Source organism: Dipodomys spectabilis, unplaced genomic scaffold (genome assembly GCF_019054845.1).
Source record: "Dipodomys spectabilis isolate Male_0828 unplaced genomic scaffold, ASM1905484v1 ptg000097l, whole genome shotgun sequence".
Taxonomy (NCBI): domain Eukaryota; kingdom Metazoa; phylum Chordata; class Mammalia; order Rodentia; family Heteromyidae; genus Dipodomys; species Dipodomys spectabilis.
In genome coordinates this window covers 2624568-2643822 of record NW_024870774.1, presented here as the reverse complement: position 1 = coordinate 2643822, position 19255 = coordinate 2624568, and the positions used below count along the sequence as shown (strand labels likewise).

Here is a 19255-nt window from a genome sequence, read left to right as displayed (position 1 = left end):
GCTCAGAGCAGCTTAGCCATTAATCTGTTTTCTGCTGTTTTTGCTGGAATGACAGGAAGCGTCTTGGGCTTTTCTGCCTGGGTTTACTGGAACGTTGATCCTTCCAACCTCAGCCTGCAGTGTAGATCAGATCATGTGTGCTTTTCTGCATCCAGCTCTGGGTTAAGAAGGGGTGTCTTGGGAACTTTTCTGCCGGGGCTAGCAACAGCTGTGATATCTCGGTGTCATTCTCCTAGCAGCTAGGATTACAGGTGTAAGCCTTGTTTGCTTTTTTACCATGGGAGTCCCGCAACTTTTTTTTTTTTTTTGGTCTGTCATTGGGCTTGAACGCCGTCCCTCAGCTCAAGGCTAAGTGCTCTACCACTTGAACCACTGTGCCACTTCGGTTTTCTGAGTGGTTTATTGGAGATAAAGAGTCTCACGGACTTTAGTTCCTTGGCTGCCTTGGCTGGCGTTGAACAGCGATCCTCAGATCTCAGCCTCCTGAGTAGCTAGGGTTACAGGCGTGAGCCACCGGCGCCTGGCTATTCCTGGGTTTTAATATTGTTTTGTGTTTGTGTGTGTGTGCGCGCGCGCGCGCGTAGGCATGCTGGTCCAGGGGCTTGAACTCGGTCTAGAAGCAGTCCCTGAGCTTTTTTACTCTAGACTGGCACTCTACCACTTGAGCCCCAGCTTTTTGGTGGTTAGTTGGAGTGCAGTAGATTTTCCTGCCTCTGCTGGCCTCTAATAGGGATTCTCAGATGTCAGCTTCCTGAGTATTAGAACTACATGCATGAGACACTGGCAACTTAGCTTGGTGAGTTATTTTTGTTGTTTTAATTTCCTTTATTGTTATTATAAATATGATGTACAGAAAGATTACAAGTCAGGTAATGGATACATTTCCTTTCAAACAGTGTTCTCTCTTTCCCAGTTCCTCCCTCCCATCTCCACCCACAAGTTGTATAGCTCACTTTGATCAGTGTTCAGTGAGCCCCACTGCTGCACTTTTTCACTTTTTTCAAGTTCTGTACCCTGCCTCCACCCTCTCGATACCCTCTGACTACACCACGCATAAAGAAGACAATCATCACAAATAAAAATTAAAAAGAAATCACTTGTTTCCATATTTTGGAGTTTGTTCTGATATATATAAAGATGAAAAGGCATGTAGGCATTGCACCTTTGTGTTCTTCTCCTAAGAGTATTCTCTTGGTCTCACTGTGTGTGAGCAAACTTGATAAGTTATTGGAGGTAAAGAATCTTGTGTCACAGGTGCTAGTGGCTCTAGCCTGTAGTTAAGAGGCAGAAAAGTCCATGAGATTCTTATCTCCAATAAAAAGCCAGAGGTGGAGGTGTTAGAAACAATCTCCAGTGTCAAAACTGAGTAAGTGCAAAAGAGATATAGGAGATTTTGCCAAGGCAATTTATTTTATATATATTTTTTGCCAGTCTTGGAGCTTGAACTTAGGCTTGAGCACTGTCCCTGAACTTCTTTTGCTCAAGGCGAGCACTGTACCACTTGAGCCACAGCACCACTTCTGGATTTTTTTTTCTCTGTTTATGTGCTACTGAGGAATTGAACCCAAGGCTTCATGAATGCTAAGCAAGCACTCTACCACTAAGCCACATTCTCAACCATAAGGCTGTTTATTTTTGTGCAAAAGGGTGCAATGGTTACCTTATTCAGCTAGGCAGGCACATTGGGTGGGGCATTCTGCTAGGTTTTTATCCCAATCCAAACTTCCTCTTCCTTGTCAAGGAGTTAGGCTCCCCCTGCCCCCCCCTTTTTTTTTGTCAGTCTGTGGGGCTTGAACTCTCCGAGTCTGGATTCTGTCTCTGAGCTCTTCAGCTCAAGGCAAGCACTCTACCACTGGAGCCATATCTCCACTTCTGGTTTTCTGGTGATTTATTGGAGATAAGAGTCTCATGTCCTTTCCTGCCTGGGCTGGCTTTGAACCATGATTCTCAGATTTCAGCCTAAGTAGCTAGGATTACAGGCATGAGCAACTGGTGCCTGGCAATAGTATTTTTTTTTTTTTGGAGGGGAGAATTGGGAAGACTCTAAATACAGAATTCAAGAGTCTCAGTGGTTGAATTTGAGGGCAAAATATTGGTATCATCATTTTCCTTTCCATTTATATCTATAATAGTCACCTTGTTAGTTTTTTGGTCACCTGCCCCTTGGATCGATTTCACAGTGCTACTGGACTATTAAAACCTAGAATCTTGGGGAGAGTTGTTGAGCATTTTTGTTTTCTTTTTTTAAACAGGCTCCAGTTTTGATGCATAAGGACATTTGACTGTAAATACATAGAATAAAGAGAAGACAAATTGGGCATTGGTGGCTTACAGCTGCAATCCTAGCTACTTGGGAAGCTAAGATCTGAGGTTTGCTGTTAGGCCAGAGGAAAGTCTATGAGACTCTTATCTGCAGTTAAGCACTAGAAAACCAGAAGTGGAGCTGTGGCTCAAAGTGCTAGAGTGCTAGCCTTGAGCAAAAACTCAGGGACAAAGTCGGGCTCCTAGCTACTCAGGAGGCTGAGATCTGAGCATCGAGGTTCAAAGCAAGCCTGGGCAGGTAAGTCCATGAGACTTATCTCCAGTTAACCACCAGAAAACCAGAAATGGCACTGTGGCTCAAGTGGTAGAGGGCTCACTTTGAGCTGAAGAGCTGAGGGACAGCACCCAGCCCCTCTGGGTTCAAGTCCCATGACTGACAGAAACAAAAAAACTCAGACTGAGTTCAAACCCCATGACCAAGCAAAAAAAGGAAGTGAAGACAAGTTGACGTAAAGTATTAGTCAGACTTAAGTCCTAATTTCTTCAGGTATATTAACTTTCTGCATTCATGGTGTTCTCTCCTATCTGTAAGCTTCATGGTTCTTCCTGCCTAGTCTACCTGGTATACTATTCCTTACTTCTCAACTGGAAGACCTCCTTTAAACAGTGCAATTAACTACTCTGTAAGTCCTTCCATTGCCTTTCTTTCCAGGTTTGTTAATGGCACTTCATCTCACTGTAGTTATTTTACTTAGAAGTTTGTTTCTCTTGGTGACTAACAAGTCTACATCTGTCCATCTTTGAATCATCAGGACCCAGCAATTTTTTTCTTTTTGGGTTGGTTGTGGGGCTTTAATTCTGGGCTTGCGCTCTTTAGCTCAAGGCGAGCGCTCTACTGCTTGAGCCACAGGACCGCTTCTGGTTTTCTAGTGGTTTATTGGAGATAAGAGTTTCAGGGTCTTTCCTGCCCGGGCTGGCTTTGAACCGCGATCCTCAGATCTCAGCCTTCTGAGTAACTAGGATTACAGGTGTGAGCCACAGGCACCCAGCTCCAGCAATGTTTTTGTATACACTATGGAGCTAAGTAGACATTCCTTGAATGAAATGGTATATATCTTGTATATGTGAGAGACTAGAGGTATTGTTAAGCTGTCCATTCAAGACAAGTTTGTAGGACCAAAAGGTGGGTAGGACTGGGTGGGCTTTTTACAAAACATGGTATACCCTGGACAGTCTTACTAGATTGAGGAATTTCAATAGAACTTTTAAACTATCTTTTCTTTTTTGGGGGGGGGTCCAGTCGTGGGGCCTGAACTCTGGGCCTGGGTGCTGTCCCTCAGCTCTTCAGCTCAAAACTAGCGCTCTACCACTTGAGCCACAGCGCCAATTGTTTTTGCTTATGTGGTGCTGAGGAATCGAACCCAGGGCCTCATGCATGCAAGGCAAGCGCTCTACCACTGAGACACCTTCCTAGCCCCTTGTTTTGTTTTTAATAAATTTTGTGTGTGTGTGAACATACTGTACAGAGGGGTTACAGTTACATGAGCAAGATAATGAGTACATTTCTTATCAAGCATTGTTGCCTCTTCCTTTGTTTTTTCCCTACCATCCCTTCCCTCCCACCTCCACAACTACACTCCGGCCCCCCCATGCCTAAATTGTAAAGTTCGTTTTTCAACATAGTGTCTTGTACAGCTCATTGTTACAATGGGTCAACATTTTTTTTTTTTTCCCTTCCCCTCTCCAAATTATACCAACGACATCAAATACAGTGAAAACAGGTTATACTATGGGGGAGGAACATACAAAGCAACAACAAAAAACACATGGTACCTTATAAATATGCTAGAAACAATAGCAAGAAAGAAAAAAAAACACTCGTGTCCCTATCTTGGGGTTCATTTCGCTTAACTTCATCTTATCTGGTCATATGTACATAGCTTTTGACCTTTTCCACTTGTCCCAAACATATACTAGTTATTACAAATAAGGAAAACCATGGGACCTGTTTCTTTGGGCTTGGCTTACTTCACTTAATATAATTTTTTCCAAGTCTAAAAATATGTAATGCTTCACGAATTCGCGTGTCATGCTTGCTCAGTGGCCATGCTAATCTTCTCTGTATTGTTCCAATTTTAGTATATGTGCTGCCGAAGGAAGCACCTTTTGAACTAGCTTGACAGCAGGATTGAGACTCAGTAGTGGAAATTTGACAGCAGCCTATGCCACAATCTGCTTGGATTATTTTCCTTTGTTTGAGAGGATGGAAGATACAACTTCAAATCCTTCCCTGTCTCCCAAAATTTTAAATTCAAAGAACCTGTGTCATTTTCCTGCCCTCACCCTGTCAATCCTCCAAAACTTGTGCTCCCATTCCACTGAGACCCCCAGTTCACACCTTATTCTGTTTCTAGCTTGTTTTTTTTTTTAGATATATGTATATACATTTATTATTAAGGTATTATACAGAGGGGTTACCATTTCATAAGCCAGGTAATGAGTACATTTCTTTTTTTGGGGGACAATGCTACCCCTTCATTTTTCCCTAGTTTCTAGCTTGTCTTTTTTCTTTTCTTTTCTCACCCCTGGGCCAGATGCCAGTGGTTTACATCTGTGATCCTAGCCACTTAGGAAGCTGAGTTCTCAGGATCAGTTTGAACCCACCAGGAGCAGGAAAGTCCATCAGACTTATAGATCCAATTAACTACCAAAAAAAGCCATAAGTGGAGCTGTGGCTCAAGTGGTAGAGCATTAGCCTAGAGCAAAAAAGCTCAAGGACAGCACCCAGGTCCTGAGTTCAAGTCCCAGGACCAACATCAGAAACAAAAACAAAACAAAAATAAATAAATAAAAGGACAGGTGCCAGAGGTATGGCTCAAGTAGTAAGAGTTGAGTAAGCCCAGCAAGAATGAAGCCCTGAGTTAACTGCTACCAGCAAAATGAGCCGGACATTGTGACCTACACTTGTAATCCCAACATTGAGGAGGCAGAGGCGATTTTGAGTTTGAGATCAGACTATGATACATAGTGATAGGGAGAGGCAATGAGTATGCAGGGTATGTAGTGTTTAAATAATCAGGGATTTGGGGATTGATTAGGTATAGGAATTAAAGTAGGGAGAAGGATCTAGAAAAACGTTTGGGTATCTTAAGGTCAACTGGTATACCAGAGGAACAGAATTCAATTTTGGATGTAGTCTGAGATGCCTAACTAAGGGCAATCTGTGTAAAATGTAAAAGTCAGAAGAAAATAGTTCAGTTTGGATGTAGTTTGAGATGCCTAAAGGCAGACATACCTGTCTAGTAAACAAATGGATATGGTATCTGGAACTGCACCCAGAGCAGATGAGGTTAAGAATAGTAAGCAGAGATATGTGGAATATGTAAGATCCTCAGGGGGGATGTGAAATTCAGAGGAAATAAAGCCGGTAACAGTACCTTTGGGATATGCTTTAGGGATAGAGGGAGGAGTTGGGGCATGTCAAGCATGCTTGACAGCTGGACGCAGCAACTGGAAGACGAGATTCTAGGGCACAGGAAAGGTCTTGGCTGAGCTTGTCCCCATTGTACCAGTGAGTAAGCAGCTGGACCTAAGAAAGAATAGACCAGGGGCTGGGAAGGTGGCTCAGTGGTAGAGCGCATGCCTTGCATGCCAGAGGCCCTAGGTTCGATTCCTCAGCACCACATAAGCAAAAAGAAAAAAGTCGGAAGTGGCGCTGTGGCTCAAGTGGTAGAGCGCTAGCCTTGAGCTGAAGAGCTGAGGGACAGTGCCCAGGCCCAGAGTTCAGGCCCCATTACTTGGCACCCCCCCCCCCCAAAAAAAAAGGATAGATCATCACACCACTCCAGTGCAAGCAAGGGAGTGTGGCCCCAGCATGTGCAAAATCCTGGCACCAGTACCACATATAGAGAAAAAGGACAAGCTTTAATGGAGGATGACCAGAAGAATGGATGGAAAGAAAACTAGAAAGAGGGCTGGGGAGGTAGTTCAGTGGTAGAGCGCTTGCTTTGCATGCCTGAGGCCCTGAGTTCGATTCCTCAGCACCACATAAGCAAAAAGAAAAAGCCAGAAGTGGTGCTGTGGCTCAAGTGGTAGAGCGTTAGCCTTGAGCTGAAGAGCTGAGGGACAGTGCCCAGGCCCAGAGTTCAGGCCCCATGACCCGACCCAAAAAAAAAAAAGAAAACTAGAAAGGATCATGCAAAGCAAAAATGCTGTTAGAATATGCCAACGCCTTACAAATCTTTGTAGAGAATGTTTCTCATATTGCATTGTAAAAATCTCTTTTGGCCTTATCGATTTATCCTAGTGTTCAGCACACACTGGCACATAGTAAGTAGATGCTTAATTAAAATGAATGTTGCATTCAGATCCACAAGGGTCTTTCCAGATGCAGAACATGTCTTTGGGAATGAATGTGAGTCAAACTGTATCTCATTCTCAGGCTTTGTGGACAGTAATGACAGAAGGTATATTATGATGTGTATAGAACTTGGGACTTTAGGAAAGTTCTGTAACCAAGAGGTAAAAGTGACAACATCCAGTAGAGACAAAAAGGGACTGTTCTTTTCTTTCTCCCTCCAAGTTCTTAGTGGAAGGCTGAGCCCAATATCCCAGACTTATGTGACTATACAGGCAAGCATTCCAAGACAAGCCTCACTTTGGTGTCCTAGCCTTAAGGGACTCTCAGCAAGCCCAACACGATGGTGAAGGGTGAGATGAAGAGTGAGATGATCAAGGGTAATAACCCAGAAGCACAAATAACTGCCCCAGTCTATCGCTCTGTCATGGAGGAATATGGTTATGAGGTGGGCAAGGTCATTGGCAACGGCTCCTATGGGACTGTGTATGAGGCTTACTATACAAAGCAGAAGGTCATGGTTGCTATCAAGATCATCTCAAAGAAGAAGGCCTCTCATGAATATCTTAACAAGTTCCTGCCTCGTGAAATACAGGTCAGAAAAGGGGGCTGGGAGAGAGAAGTGGAGCTTAGTAGTCAGCTTTTTGAGGTTTCTTATAAGGGTGTGGCTAGGAGATGAAGCTAGGAACTTTGAAGCCAAAATGAACATATGTAAACAGCTAGGAAAATTCCTTCATGTACATTCAACCTTGTTCCTACCTAGCTCATTCTCCTCTAGTCCCCTCACTCCAAAGAAAAAGGGAAACTTTTTCTACACACCAGTATGAGTCAATTCTGTTGCAAAGTTCTAAGTAAGTAGCAATGGGGGAGGAGGACAAGGTTGACAGCACAGTTAAGGTTGCTTGCCTGGTTTGATGGTTCCCTTTTGTGGGATCAGGTGATGAAAATCCTGCGGCACAAGTACCTCATCAACTTCTATCAGGCCATTGAGACTACATCCCGAGTGTACATCATTTTGGAGCTGGCACAGGGTGGTGATGTCCTTGAATGGATCCAGCGCTATGGGGCTTGCAATGAGCCCCTTGCTGGCAAGTGGTTCAACCAGCTGACCTTGGGCATCGCCTACTTACACAGCAAGGGTATTGTGCACAGGTAAGGGAATGGCCTTTGGGCTTTCAAGGGGTTTTTATGCAATTACCCATTTCCTGCCCCCTTTTCTTCCCTTAACCCTAATATGTAGGCCCAGTCATCCATTCTGGTTTAAACCTCTGGTCAAAGACACTTTTACTATGTGTAGAGCACTTTGTTACAACGGTTCTTAGGTGCCATCCTCTGCTGTGGGCTCTGCTCACAACTCCAGTGGCTTTCCTTCCTCACAGCCTTGTACTTTTCTACTTTGCCTGATCCCTAGCCTTTGACCCTTGGCCCTTCAGCTCCCATTCTAATACAAAGCCCTCTCCCCAGCCTGACCCCCAGCCTTTCTGCTGCTGGTAGGGATTTAAAGTTGGAAAACCTGTTGCTGGACAAGCGGGAGAATGTGAAGATATCAGACTTTGGTTTCGCCAAGATGGTGCCTTCAAATCAGCCTGTGCATAATAGCCCTTCTTACCGTCAAGTGAACTGTTCCCACCTCAGTCAGACCTATTGTGGCAGCTTTGCTTATGCCTGCCCGGAGGTCTTGCTAGGCTTGCCCTACAACCCTTTCCTGTCTGACACCTGGAGCATGGGCGTCATCCTCTACACTCTAGTGGTTGCCCGTCTGCCTTTTGATGACTCCAATCTCAAGAAGCTGCTGAAAGAGACTCAGAAGGAGGTCACATTCCCACCTAACTGTGCCGTCTCCCAGGAGTGCAAGGTGCTGGCTCCCCCAGGAGGGCTGAGGTCTTAGGGATGACTCATGGGGAGAATACATACCAAACCTAGACCTCCCAACTCAGGAGAGGCTGTTGCCATGCCAGAGCCACTTCACACTCCTACCCAGACTAATTGGGGAAACGGCTGGGATCCAAAACTTGTATTAGCTTCATAAGCATGTTCTAGCTTTGATCCTTTTAGGCCAGAAGGGGATTATTATACAAGGGGTCCTTTTCAAGGAGCCCTTCCTTTCTCTTGCAGGGAATGCTGGACTCCAGCATAAAACCAGGGGCACATTCACGAGAGTGGTATGATAGGCTATCCTTTCTTAGGTCCAGCTGCACATTGCCTGTGTGGTACAGTGGGGGCCAAGCTCAGCCAAAACCTCTCTTTCCCCTGCCCTAGAACCTGATCCTCCAGATGCTGCGTCCAGCTGTCAAGCGTGCTACCGTCCTGGACATCCTCAAGGATCCCTGGGTGCTCAGGTTCCAGTCTGAGCAACCCACCCATGAGATTAGGCTCCTCCAGGCCATGTGCCAGCCCACCAATACCACTAATCGTCACCTATCCTTGGAGATCACAACCTGAAAATGGCTGAGGCAGGGGATCAAGAGAGAAGGAAATCAGGAGGATCTTGGGTGAAAATCTTTTATTCAGAAATAAATCTAATTTGATTTACTTTCACCAGCAAGAGTGAATAAAATTCTTACCTCAAGGCAGTCTTAGCAGGTAATACTGCTGAAGGTCAGATGCTGCGGGTCAGATAGATTTCGTCCAAAGCCTTTAATCTGTTTTGACACTTAAGTCAATAGTGAAATTCAAAGTATAGAGCTGGATGCTGGTGGCTCATACCTGTAATCCTAGCTACTCAGGAGACTGAGATCTGAAGACCACAATTTGAAGCCAGGCCGGGCAGGAGAAAGACCATGAGATTCTCTAATTACCAAAAAAAGCCAGAAGTGGCACTGTGGCTGAAGTGGTAGAGCAGTTTAGCCTTGAGCAAAAATGCTCCGTGACAACAACCAGGCCCTGGCTTCAAACTTAAGGACCCACCCCATCCCCCCCCCAAGAAATTATGGCATGGCTTGCAGGGAGGGGTGCTCAGATTAAAACCTGGTTTGGGGAAGCTTTAGTATCATGGTTGTTTTATATCTTTTCATTGTCTAAATGTTCAAGCAGTGAGTGACGCAAAGGCCTTAGTTGGTTAACTTCAACTATGGCTCAGCCTGTCTATAGTCCAAAGTGGCAGCATTGTTCCTTCACAATTGAATATTTGGATTCCTATACTCCTAACATGTTTCTATCCTTAATATTGTTCACTAGGTCTAGTAAATATTTGTGCGTGTTTGTGTGTATGGATGTCTGCATGCACATACCAGTACTGGGGCACAAAAAAATGTCTAGAACATAGATTAAGATATGGGAAATGCCCGTTTGTTTTGTTTCAACTTCCTTTCATTACTCTTATTGTCCACTACCTGAAACAAGGCTGTAAAAACCAGGGGAAATCTCAAATGTATATACAACAGTAAAGACATTGAGGATCCATCACCCAATTTTATTGGGAACAATTGTATCTGCTATTAAAGAGAAGGGAGCCAGGATTCCTTTTGCAGCAAGAAACTTCAGCTAGGGATGGGAGAAGCAATGGGCCCCTTTCTGACACAGGAACATACCACCACTTCAGCATGACCTCCCCAAAAAGCTATGCTCCTTTAGTTCAGCATTTGGCACTTAAGGAAAAGAGACCGATGAAGGCAGCAGTAGGAAGACAAGCCCAGACTCCTTAGGATACCCATTCAGCCAACTGTTTTAGTGCTGCTTCATCTTCATCCACTTTGGAAGCTTTGGGGGCAAGGATAACCAAAGAAAGAAAGAGAATGTTAAAGCCTCAGCCAACTTTCAGCCATCCCCTACTCTTGACACCCAGAGCCTGAACCTAAGTGTGGGCCTTCTGACTGTGGGGCTGCTGCTCATTCCCATAGCACCTTTGTCCAAATTAGAAAGAGGCCTCTTGCTCGTACCTGCAACCCCAAAGAAGGGTACGTAGCTTATCAAGTAAAGCACAGGCTGAATTCTGGGTTTTAATTCCTACTCCCTTTTAGCCAGATGCCATTATGCACCAACTGTGCAACTGCAACAGCAACCCTCTCTGCTGAAGAATGATCTGTCCCACCCTCAAGACAACAAACGGCCCTTGGTACCTGGCCCTGCAGGCAGGTGTGTAGAAGGTACACTGGGCAGCTTGATTGAGGGTTCTTCCTCCTTGTCCACGTTTAACAACTCCCGCGCTAATTCCTCCTGTTCCAGCTCCTCTAGCTCTTCCAACAATTCATCCTGGTATTGGACAACAAGCCAGTTCTCAACAAAGAAAGGAAGTTTGCACTTCTCCCAAACAGACCTTTTGAAGTTCCTTCCCATTTTTTTCTAACGGCTTACTTCTGTTTTTTTTTTTGTTTTTTTTTTTTGTTTTTTTTTTGCTAGTCATGAGGCCTGAACTCTGGGTCTGGGCGCTATCCCTCAGCTCTTCAGCTCAAGGCTAGCGCTCTACCACTGGAGCCACAGTGCCACTTCCGGCTTTTTCTGTTTATGTGGTGCTGAGGAATCGAACCCAGGGCCTCATGCTTGCAAGGCATGCACTCTACCACTGAGCCATCTTCCCAGCCCTAACGGCTTACTTCTGGAGAAAGCAGCCCCATGTTTTCTCCGACATTCCCTGGCCCCTTGTACCCAATCACCTCATCCACATCATCTCCAAAGCCCAGGGGTCGAGAAATGGCATCTGAGATCTGTTGAGCCACTTCTTGTTGTTCTGTGATGTCAGCCATCAGTTCATCTACCTTGTCAATGTCCCTGAGAACAAAATACAGAGCCAAGAAATCTGGTGGCAACCCCTTTTTAGACTTTCATCCCAGGAATGAAGCCCATGTGGTCTTTAAGCCCATGGATGGGAAATGTAGAGGCAAGTCTGAGCTAAGAAATAGTAAGGAGCCACACTGGAAAGGACAGGTTGTACTTCCTTCCCTAAAGACTCTTGAAGAAAGAGTGACCATTTTTTCTCCCAAGAATGCCTGAGCTGGAAAAAAGGACTTTTTTTTCAGGAAGAAAGAGGCATGCAAGGGGTGTTATAAATTCGGCAGCAAGGCACCCTTCTTAGTGTTTGAGTCTCCTTCTCCCTTCCCCCCATACCCACATGTCCTGGTAGGCTTTCTTCATGCCTCGAGCAGCAAGTTCCATGGTACGGAGCACTTCTGCATTGGTGGTGGCATTCTCAATAGCCTCACGCTGAAACTCCAGGGTGGATAATGTCCCATCAGTTTGTGCCAGCTGCTGTTCCAATCTCTTCTTTCTCCGCAAAGCCTGCAGGGCAGCTGACCCAGCCCATACCCTAAACATCAGAGTCAGAAGTACCTGCTTCCCACCTGGGCCCTCCTCAGCAGCGCCTTTCCCTTTTTACCTCTCTTATTCTTGGTTCCATGCTTCTTGGCTGTTTGTAGCTCCTGTTGAATCTTCTGCTCCAGAAACTCCTGCTTCTTGATCAGTATCTTCTCAGTCTCCTTCAGTTTCTGTATTGCTTCTTCTGGGGTTGGCTCCTTCTCCTTCTTCCCTGAAGATTGCAGTGGAGCAGGCCCATATTGTATGAAAGGTGAAATATCACCATCAATCACCGAGCGTACAGTACCAGCCAGGTACCTGAACTATGCTACTGCTAATCAGCAAATGATATTCTACAATTAATGTACAATTTTACTCTCTAAACATGACAACAAACACAAAGATGTTTACTTTTTTTTTTTCTAAAATCAGAACTAGTGCCTGGCGCCAGTGGCTCATGCCTGTAATCCTTGTTACTCGGGAAGATTGTGGTTCCAAGCCAGCCTAGGGGCATAAAGTCCATGAGACTTTGTTGTTGTTGGCCTTGAACTCTAGGCCTGGATGCTGTCCCTGAACTCTACATCTTTGAGCCACAGTGCCACTTTTGGTTTTCTGGTGGCTAACTGAAGAAGAGTCTCATGGATTTTCCTGCCTGGGCTGGCTTTGAACAGTGATCCTCAAATCTCAGCCTCCTGAGTAGCTAGGATTATAGGCACAAGCCACTGGTGCCCCAGCCCATGAGACTCTTATCACCAATTAACCCACCAAAAAAAAAGCTGGAAGTGAAGCTGTGGCTCAAGTAGTACAGTCCTAGTCTTGAGCAAAATGAAGGTCAGTGACAACAACCAAGCCCTGAGCCTAGGACTGGCACAAAAAATAAAATAAAATTATAACTAGTAAAAGTTAAGCCATAATAAAAATGTGGCAAGCCAGGTACCAATTGGTCAAGCCTATAATCTTAGCTAATTAGGAGGCAGAGATAGCATGAGTGGCAGTTTGAGGCCAGCCTAGGTGAAAAATTCATGAGACCCCTTCCTCAACCAAGACCTGGGCACAGTAGTTACTGCCATTTTAGATCTAAGAAAGGCCAAGATTGGGAGGATAACATTTTCTTACCTAGGCACAAAGTTGATGAGACCCAAGCTCAACAGAAAAAAACCATGGAGGGCTGGGAAGGTGGCTTAGTGGTAGAGCGCTTGCCTTGCATGCATGAGGCCCTGGGTTCAATTCCTTAGCACCACATAAGCAGAAAAAAAAAGCCGCAAGTGGCGCTGTGGCTCAAGTGGTAGAGCACTAGTCTTGAGCTGAAGAGCTGAGGGACAGCGCCCAGGCCCAGAGTTCAGGCCCATGACCAGGTCCCCCACCCCCCAAAAAAAGCATGGAGGTGTACACCAGTTATGGTGGAAAGCATGTACAGGAGGATCAAACTCAAGGCTGGCCAGAGCAAAAAGCTAGACCCTATCACCAAAATAACAGGAGGAAAATGGGCTATAAGTGTGATTCAAGGAGTAGAACACCTGCCTTTAAGCATGAAGCCCTGATTAGCAATCTGACTTCCTACAGCCAATATTTTTTTTTTGGGGGGGGGGGGAGGGTAGTCATGGGGCTTGACCTCAGAGCCTGGGTGCTGTCACTGAGCTTTCCTCAAGGCTAATGCTCTATCACTTTAAGCCACAGCTCCACTTCTGGTAAGAGTTTCACATATTTTGTTGCCTGGGCTGGCTTTGATCCCTAAATCTCAGCCTTCTGAGTTGTTGCGATTACAGGCATGAGCCACCAGTGCTTGGCATAAAGTTTTGTCTTTTTTCCTTTCAGTATTGGGGAATGAACTTAAGGCCTCACACTTGCTAGGCAAATGCTCCATCACTGGAGCTATGCCTCCAGCCCGTTCCACAGCTAGTATTATTTTTCCTATCAAAGCTGCCTTTCAAGTCATTTCCAAAACATTTTACAGTTTGTGTCCTAAAAGATGCCAGAGGTCCTTACTCCACATGATCAAACTAATAAAGTACAAAGTGTAAAAGAAAAAAGAGGCTTCAGTTTCTTTCTTTTTTCCTTTTTTTCCAGGAATTTTGATATGTAGTTCAGGCTGGCCTTAAATTCACGATCCTCCTGCCTCACCCTGGAAGTGCTGGATGTGTACCACCATGGTAGGCCATTTTTTTTAAGAGGACCTTATTAGCATGTATTTAGTTGTAGTTAAAAAGTTCCATTGTAACATATGTGTAACAATGTAAATAGGGATTTATGTAAACAATGTATCCCTATCAACTCCTTCCAACAAGGTTACTCTCCCCAACTCTTCTTTAAACAATCCTAGCCTGGTGCTGTTGGCTCACACCTGTAATCCTAGCTACTTGGGATGCTGAGATCTGAGGATTGCAGCTTAAAGACAACCTGGGCAGATAAATCTATGAGACTCCAATTAACCACCAAAAGGCCAGAAGTGAAGCTATGGGGCAAATGGTAGAGAGCTAGCCTTGAGTGAAAAAGCCAGGCAAGACTGCCAGGCATGAAGTTCAATCCCAGTATGGAAACAACAAAAGTCCACAATTTCAATTGGTTTCACAACTTCAAACTACTTCCACCATATTTATCTCCATTCACTCTATTGTTAGTCCCTCCTCCTACCAATGATGCTCCTGCCCTCCCCAATCCCAGGACAGGCCTTTTTTTTTTTTGGTAGTCAGGCTTAAACTCAGGTCCTGGGCACTGTCCCTGAGCTCTTCAGCTCAAGGCTAGCACTCTACCATTTGAACCACAGCACCACTTCTGGTTTTCTGGTGATTAATTGGAGATAAGAGTCTCTCGGACTTTCCTGCCCAGGCTGGCTTTGAACCATGATCCTCAGATCTCAGCCTTCTGAGTGGTTAGGATTACAGGAGTGAGCCACTGGCACCCGGCTGTCAGGCCATCTTATATGCTGTTTTTTTTTTAGTTGTTATTTTCTGCCAGTTCTGGGGCTTGAACTCAGGGTCTGGGCACTATTCTTGAGCTTCTTTTGCTTAAGGCTAGCACTCTACCACTTGAGCCACAGCACCACTTCCAGCTTTTTTATGTGTACTGAGGAATCCAACCCAGGGCTTCATGCATGCTAGGCAAGCATTCTGCCATTAAGCCACAGTCCTGGTCTTTCTGTACTGTTTTTAGCGTCCTGGGGTTTTAACTCCAGGTCTGAATTCTACCCCTGAAACACACATCCAGCCACAATTTCTACACTTCTAATTGTCCCCCCCCTTTTTTTTTTGTTTTTTGTTTTTTTTGGGGGGGGGCAGTGCTGGGGCTTGAAATCAGGGCCTAGGTGCTCTCCCTCAGTTTTTTGTTCAAAGGTGGCCCGACAGTGCTCTACCACTTGGCTTTTTCTTTTCTTTTTTGGTGGTCAATTGGAGATAAGATTCTCATGAACTTTCCTATCTATGCTGACTTTCAATCACCATCCTCAAATCTCAGCCCTCTTGAGTAGCTACAATTACAAGCATGAGCTGCTGGCACCCAGACCTGCCACTTTACAACACGAAATCTGAGGACTTTTACTTACTTAAAAACCCTTCATACTTTCCATTGCTTATAGCATAAAACCTAACACTTTGGGGGAGTCATAAAAGCCCCTTTACGTTATCTCATTTTTCTCTCCCTCTTGGTAATATTCCCCCACTCCCGCCCCCCCCCCTCCCCAATCTCCTTTCAGCCACAACTCCTATTTTCCACAAATACACTGTAGTTTGTTTTTTGAAGGCTGTAACTGCTTCCTGGAGTTGCTCATTCATTGCTCCACCCGCAAACTACTAAGCCTCTGGCACACCATAATATAGCCAGAGTCTACTTATGTGCTGTCCTAATTTTCCTGCTTTTGCTTTCCTTCCCCCACCAAAAAGGGCATTAAGAAGATTCTTTCTTCACTTTAGATCCCTCTTGCCAACCACAAAGTAAATGCAAGCACCCATGTTTTGGAAAAGGACTGGGTGAGGTCTCCTGGTAACTAGACCCCCAAGCCTGTGCAGTGGGAACGAGCACGGATGCCGCACGGTGCCCTGGCAAGCCCCCCTCGGACCTCGGGTTCCAGGCAGGTCGGGGCAAGGCGCCCAGCCCAAGCGGGCCTCAAGGCGCTGACGATGTGCAAGGCTCCGCCATGGGCCAGGGCTTTCAAGGCAGCCTGTGGCCTGGGTCTCTCTTCCTTGCTGACTACTGCGATCTCCCCGTCCCCGCTCAGAAGCGCAGTTTTGCCCAGGCTCACCCCTCCCGAAGAGTCGGCTGAGTCCACTCATCGCAACCTCGCCTCTCCCGCCTCGGCCCCACGGCGTGCTCCACACTTCCGCTTTGCTCCCAAGAGGGTGGATCTCATCACTTAGAGACAAGTCTCGACCAATCCCTCCTTAGGATACCTAGGTAACATCATCAAGAAGCGCAAATAAGAGCTCGGCTCTGTCACGTGATCTGCTATTAGCGCAATCTTAGGAGCATTTCTTAAAGCAACCGCTTCATTGCTGCTTAAAAAGGCAGTACCCAACACCCAAACAGTAATTGTTCCTGGAAAAGATATGTGCAACGTGATGGCAGCCCATTATATAGCGCAGTGGCATAGTTTTTCATGTCCTTTACAGGGTAGATCGATTCTAACATGAGGAAATCACATCTTGTGGAGGCCACAAGTTTATATAGTAGTTTAATGTCTCCCACTTGGGTCTGGGCACCCCAGTTCACACACGAGAGAAAGAGAAACAATCCACTCTGGATAAAATTCCATCTCACTCACAGATCCACTTTAATAAATTACAAGTGCACCTGAAAATGCTTCCTTGATTTTCCTTCAGTTTTAGGCCTCAAATGAGGCTTCATCCACAGGGCTGAAACTCAAGGCCCCACCTGAGCCTTTGCAAACATCTCTAACCCTTGAGTTAGGGTTTGAAGACTCATTCCATTCTGGATATGAATGCAGGTGACACCTAGAAGAAAAAGAAATCACATTTTGTCAGGTTTCCAGGGCTTCTCGTGATTGCCCTCTCCTTTTGGGTGTATCAAAGCACAGGACTAAGCCCTCCTAAGAACCCTTCTCATTCTCCAATGACTACCCTCACCACTCAGTACCAAGTTGGCTGACATCTACAATATTCCGCTTCTCATCATCAAAGAAGATCATCTGGGAGAAAGGAACTCCAGTCTTCTGCTGTAACCTGAGCAAGACAGGACATGAAACAGCCCAGCTAGTGTCTTGGTTTGCCCAGCCCCCCACTTTTATCTCTGCCTACCTCTCAAAGTGTGTGACCTTGCTGCCTGGATAGATTTCACGCTGCACGAAGTATCTGGTAAGGTTAAAGAGCTCCAGTAGCTGGTTGGCCCCTTGTATCTCACCTGTCCTGCAAAAAGGTGTAAGAAAGGGAATTAGGGCAACTAAGGGCCAAGACTATAAACACAGTTATGTAACTGGGGGGTGGATGGGAAAGGGATCAATTTGCTGTTTTTCCAGGATGGATAGGCATCCTCAACCTTTATTCAACTCCGTAGCCTCAGCCTCAATAGAGGCAATATTTAGTAACGAAAAGGCACAAGAATGGGGACAATTAGGAAAAACATTCAAGTATTTGCAGCTGCACTTCCTAAACTTTTGTACCCAAGAGGTTACATGAAAAATGTCAGGCACATGTTCTTTAGTATTAGCTGGATTGCTGTCAATCGTTCTTACCGCGAGGCGGCCGCGACGGGCACCCCAAGACCCTGCAACTGGTCCAGGACTTCGGTTACCTCCGGGTACAATCGGATGTTCTGGCCTCGCCTGTCTCGTACAGTTCCATCACTGGAGAGGAGCAAGAGACCATTCAGCTCCAGCAGGGTCCCTTCTGGCCCTAGGCCTCCCTATTGGCTCACCTGCTTTTGTGGAACGGGGGGTCCACGTGCGTGTCAACCCAGAAGGGCCAGAGCGTGTAATCTGCGAGAGGAAGGAGGAAGTTCCAGTCTTGTGTCCCAGGGACTCAGTTGCCATTAGGAGTGGAAAAGAACGCCCCGTGAAATTCCCCATACCCATTCCTCACCCAGATCAAAGACGGCGAGCTTCGGGAGCCGCGACATGACCGGCCCCCACGTGCCGCGCGGAGCTGGAGCTTTCTCCTGAGCCTGAGAGCCCGGCCACGCCACAGTGGTTGCCGGCTTGCCACCAGAGACCAGGCGCCTAGAGCGTCGCCACTCCGGGCTCCAGGCAATTACACGGGGCGCCATCTGCTGTTGCACTGGGGAAAGGCCTGCATCAAGATAACCTACGCGTCTGACGTGCAACACGACAGGCGCTCCAAAGCACTGGCCACAAGCATCAACCCTTCTCCACAACACCAGCTTGCCAGTTTCCATTACAGAAGCCCAGAAAAGCCTGGCTTCTTCTAGAACTGGTCTCATTTTAGCTTGAGATGTAGATGATCCAATCAATTTTTCACTCCTCAATACAGCTTTTCTCCCTCTATCAGCCTCTTTTTTTGGGGGGCAGGGGAAGGGTGGTCGTGGGGCCTGAACTCTGGGCCTGGGCGCTGTCCCTCAGCTTTTCAGCTCAAGGTTAGCACTCTACCACTTGAGCCACAGCGCCACTTCCGGCTTTTTTCTTTTTGCTTATGTGGTGCTGAGGAATCGAACCCAGGGCCTCATGCATGCAAGGCAAGCGCTCTACCACTGAGCTACCTTCCCAGCCTCTATCAGCCTCTTATGGTGTAGAACCTAGAGCCTTCAGCATTATTACAGCCATTAAAAATGTAGTATCTAAGCTGGATGCTGGTGGTTTACTCCTATAATCTTAACTACTCAGGAGCTGAGATTTGAGAATGGTGGTTCAAAGCTAGTCAAGGTAGGAAAAGGACTTATCTCTAGCCAGCAAAAAGCCAGAAGTAGAGACTGGGTTCAGGGGATAAAAGGCCACCATTAGCAGATAAAGCTGAGAGCAAGAGTCCCAAATTTAAGCTCCAGTATGGTAATAAATAAAAATTAAAAAAAACTGGGGCTGGGAAGTTGGCTCAGTGGTAGAGCGCTTGCCTTGCATGCCTGAGGCCCTGGGTTCGATTCCTCAGGACCACATAAGCAAAAAGAAAAAAAAGCCGGAAAGTGGCGCTGTGGCTCAAGAGGTAGAGTGCTAGCCTTGAGCTGAAGAGCTGAGGGACAGCGCCCAGGCCCAGAGTTCAGGCCCCACAACGGGACCCCCCCAAAAAAATAAATAAATAAAAAAAACTGCAGCCCAGTCTACATATATTACCCTGCTAGGACAAGGATAAATAAAAGACAACGTGCTTACAAATTCCTGAGGTTTCTCCAATCAGGCCCAGATGCCCAGCAGTCATAGTTGGAGAGGATTTATTCTGATTTATACCATACACATCAGTACTATGATGGCATATGTATAAAGGATTATAGTGTTTGTGAATTTCTTAAAACATT

General features: G+C 46.0%; 3 protein-coding genes and 1 non-coding gene across 7 annotated transcripts; 1 reads left to right on the top strand and 3 right to left on the bottom strand.

The window, feature by feature from the left end:
- Positions 1 to 4318: 4318 nt before the first annotated feature.
- Positions 4319 to 4425, bottom strand: LOC122113503. Its single transcript, XR_006148443.1, has one exon. It is a non-coding gene; the product is annotated as a U6 spliceosomal RNA (small nuclear RNA).
- A 2589-nt stretch (positions 4426 to 7014) lies between these two features.
- On the top strand, positions 7015 to 9374 carry Tssk4 (testis specific serine kinase 4). Of its 2 annotated transcripts, none has more exons than XM_042686363.1 (4): positions 7015 to 7214; positions 7557 to 7771; positions 8114 to 8474; positions 8879 to 9374. In XM_042686363.1, the coding sequence occupies exons 1-4, from the start codon at positions 7047 to 7049 to the stop codon at positions 9059 to 9061; spliced, it is 927 nt and encodes a 308-aa protein (XP_042542297.1). In that variant the 5' UTR covers positions 7015 to 7046; the 3' UTR covers positions 9062 to 9374. The 2 variants fall into 2 exon arrangements, with proteins under 2 accessions (XP_042542297.1, XP_042542296.1); XM_042686362.1 differs by having other exon boundaries at positions 8084 to 8474.
- A 643-nt stretch (positions 9375 to 10017) lies between these two features.
- Positions 10018 to 16187, bottom strand: Chmp4a (charged multivesicular body protein 4A). Of its 2 annotated transcripts, none has more exons than XM_042686402.1 (6): positions 16083 to 16187; positions 11931 to 12080; positions 11667 to 11844; positions 11212 to 11326; positions 10678 to 10810; positions 10018 to 10318 (listed from the first exon to the last, which is right to left on the bottom strand). In XM_042686402.1, exons 1-6 carry the CDS (start codon positions 16111 to 16113, stop codon positions 10260 to 10262), a joined length of 666 nt encoding a protein of 221 aa, XP_042542336.1. In that variant the 5' UTR covers positions 16114 to 16187; the 3' UTR covers positions 10018 to 10259. The 2 variants fall into 2 exon arrangements, with proteins under 2 accessions (XP_042542336.1, XP_042542337.1); XM_042686403.1 differs by having other exon boundaries at positions 11931 to 12077; positions 16083 to 16136.
- A 394-nt stretch (positions 16188 to 16581) lies between these two features.
- Positions 16582 to 18008, bottom strand: Mdp1 (magnesium dependent phosphatase 1). 2 transcript variants are annotated; one of them, XM_042686404.1, is made up of 6 exons: positions 17875 to 18005; positions 17711 to 17771; positions 17529 to 17639; positions 17095 to 17202; positions 16934 to 17019; positions 16582 to 16791 (listed from the first exon to the last, which is right to left on the bottom strand). In XM_042686404.1, exons 1-6 carry the CDS (start codon positions 17909 to 17911, stop codon positions 16700 to 16702), a joined length of 495 nt encoding a protein of 164 aa, XP_042542338.1. In that variant the 5' UTR covers positions 17912 to 18005; the 3' UTR covers positions 16582 to 16699. The 2 variants fall into 2 exon arrangements, with proteins under 2 accessions (XP_042542338.1, XP_042542339.1); XM_042686405.1 differs by having other exon boundaries at positions 16719 to 16791; positions 16908 to 17019; positions 17875 to 18008.
- Positions 18009 to 19255: the final 1247 nt, after the last annotated feature.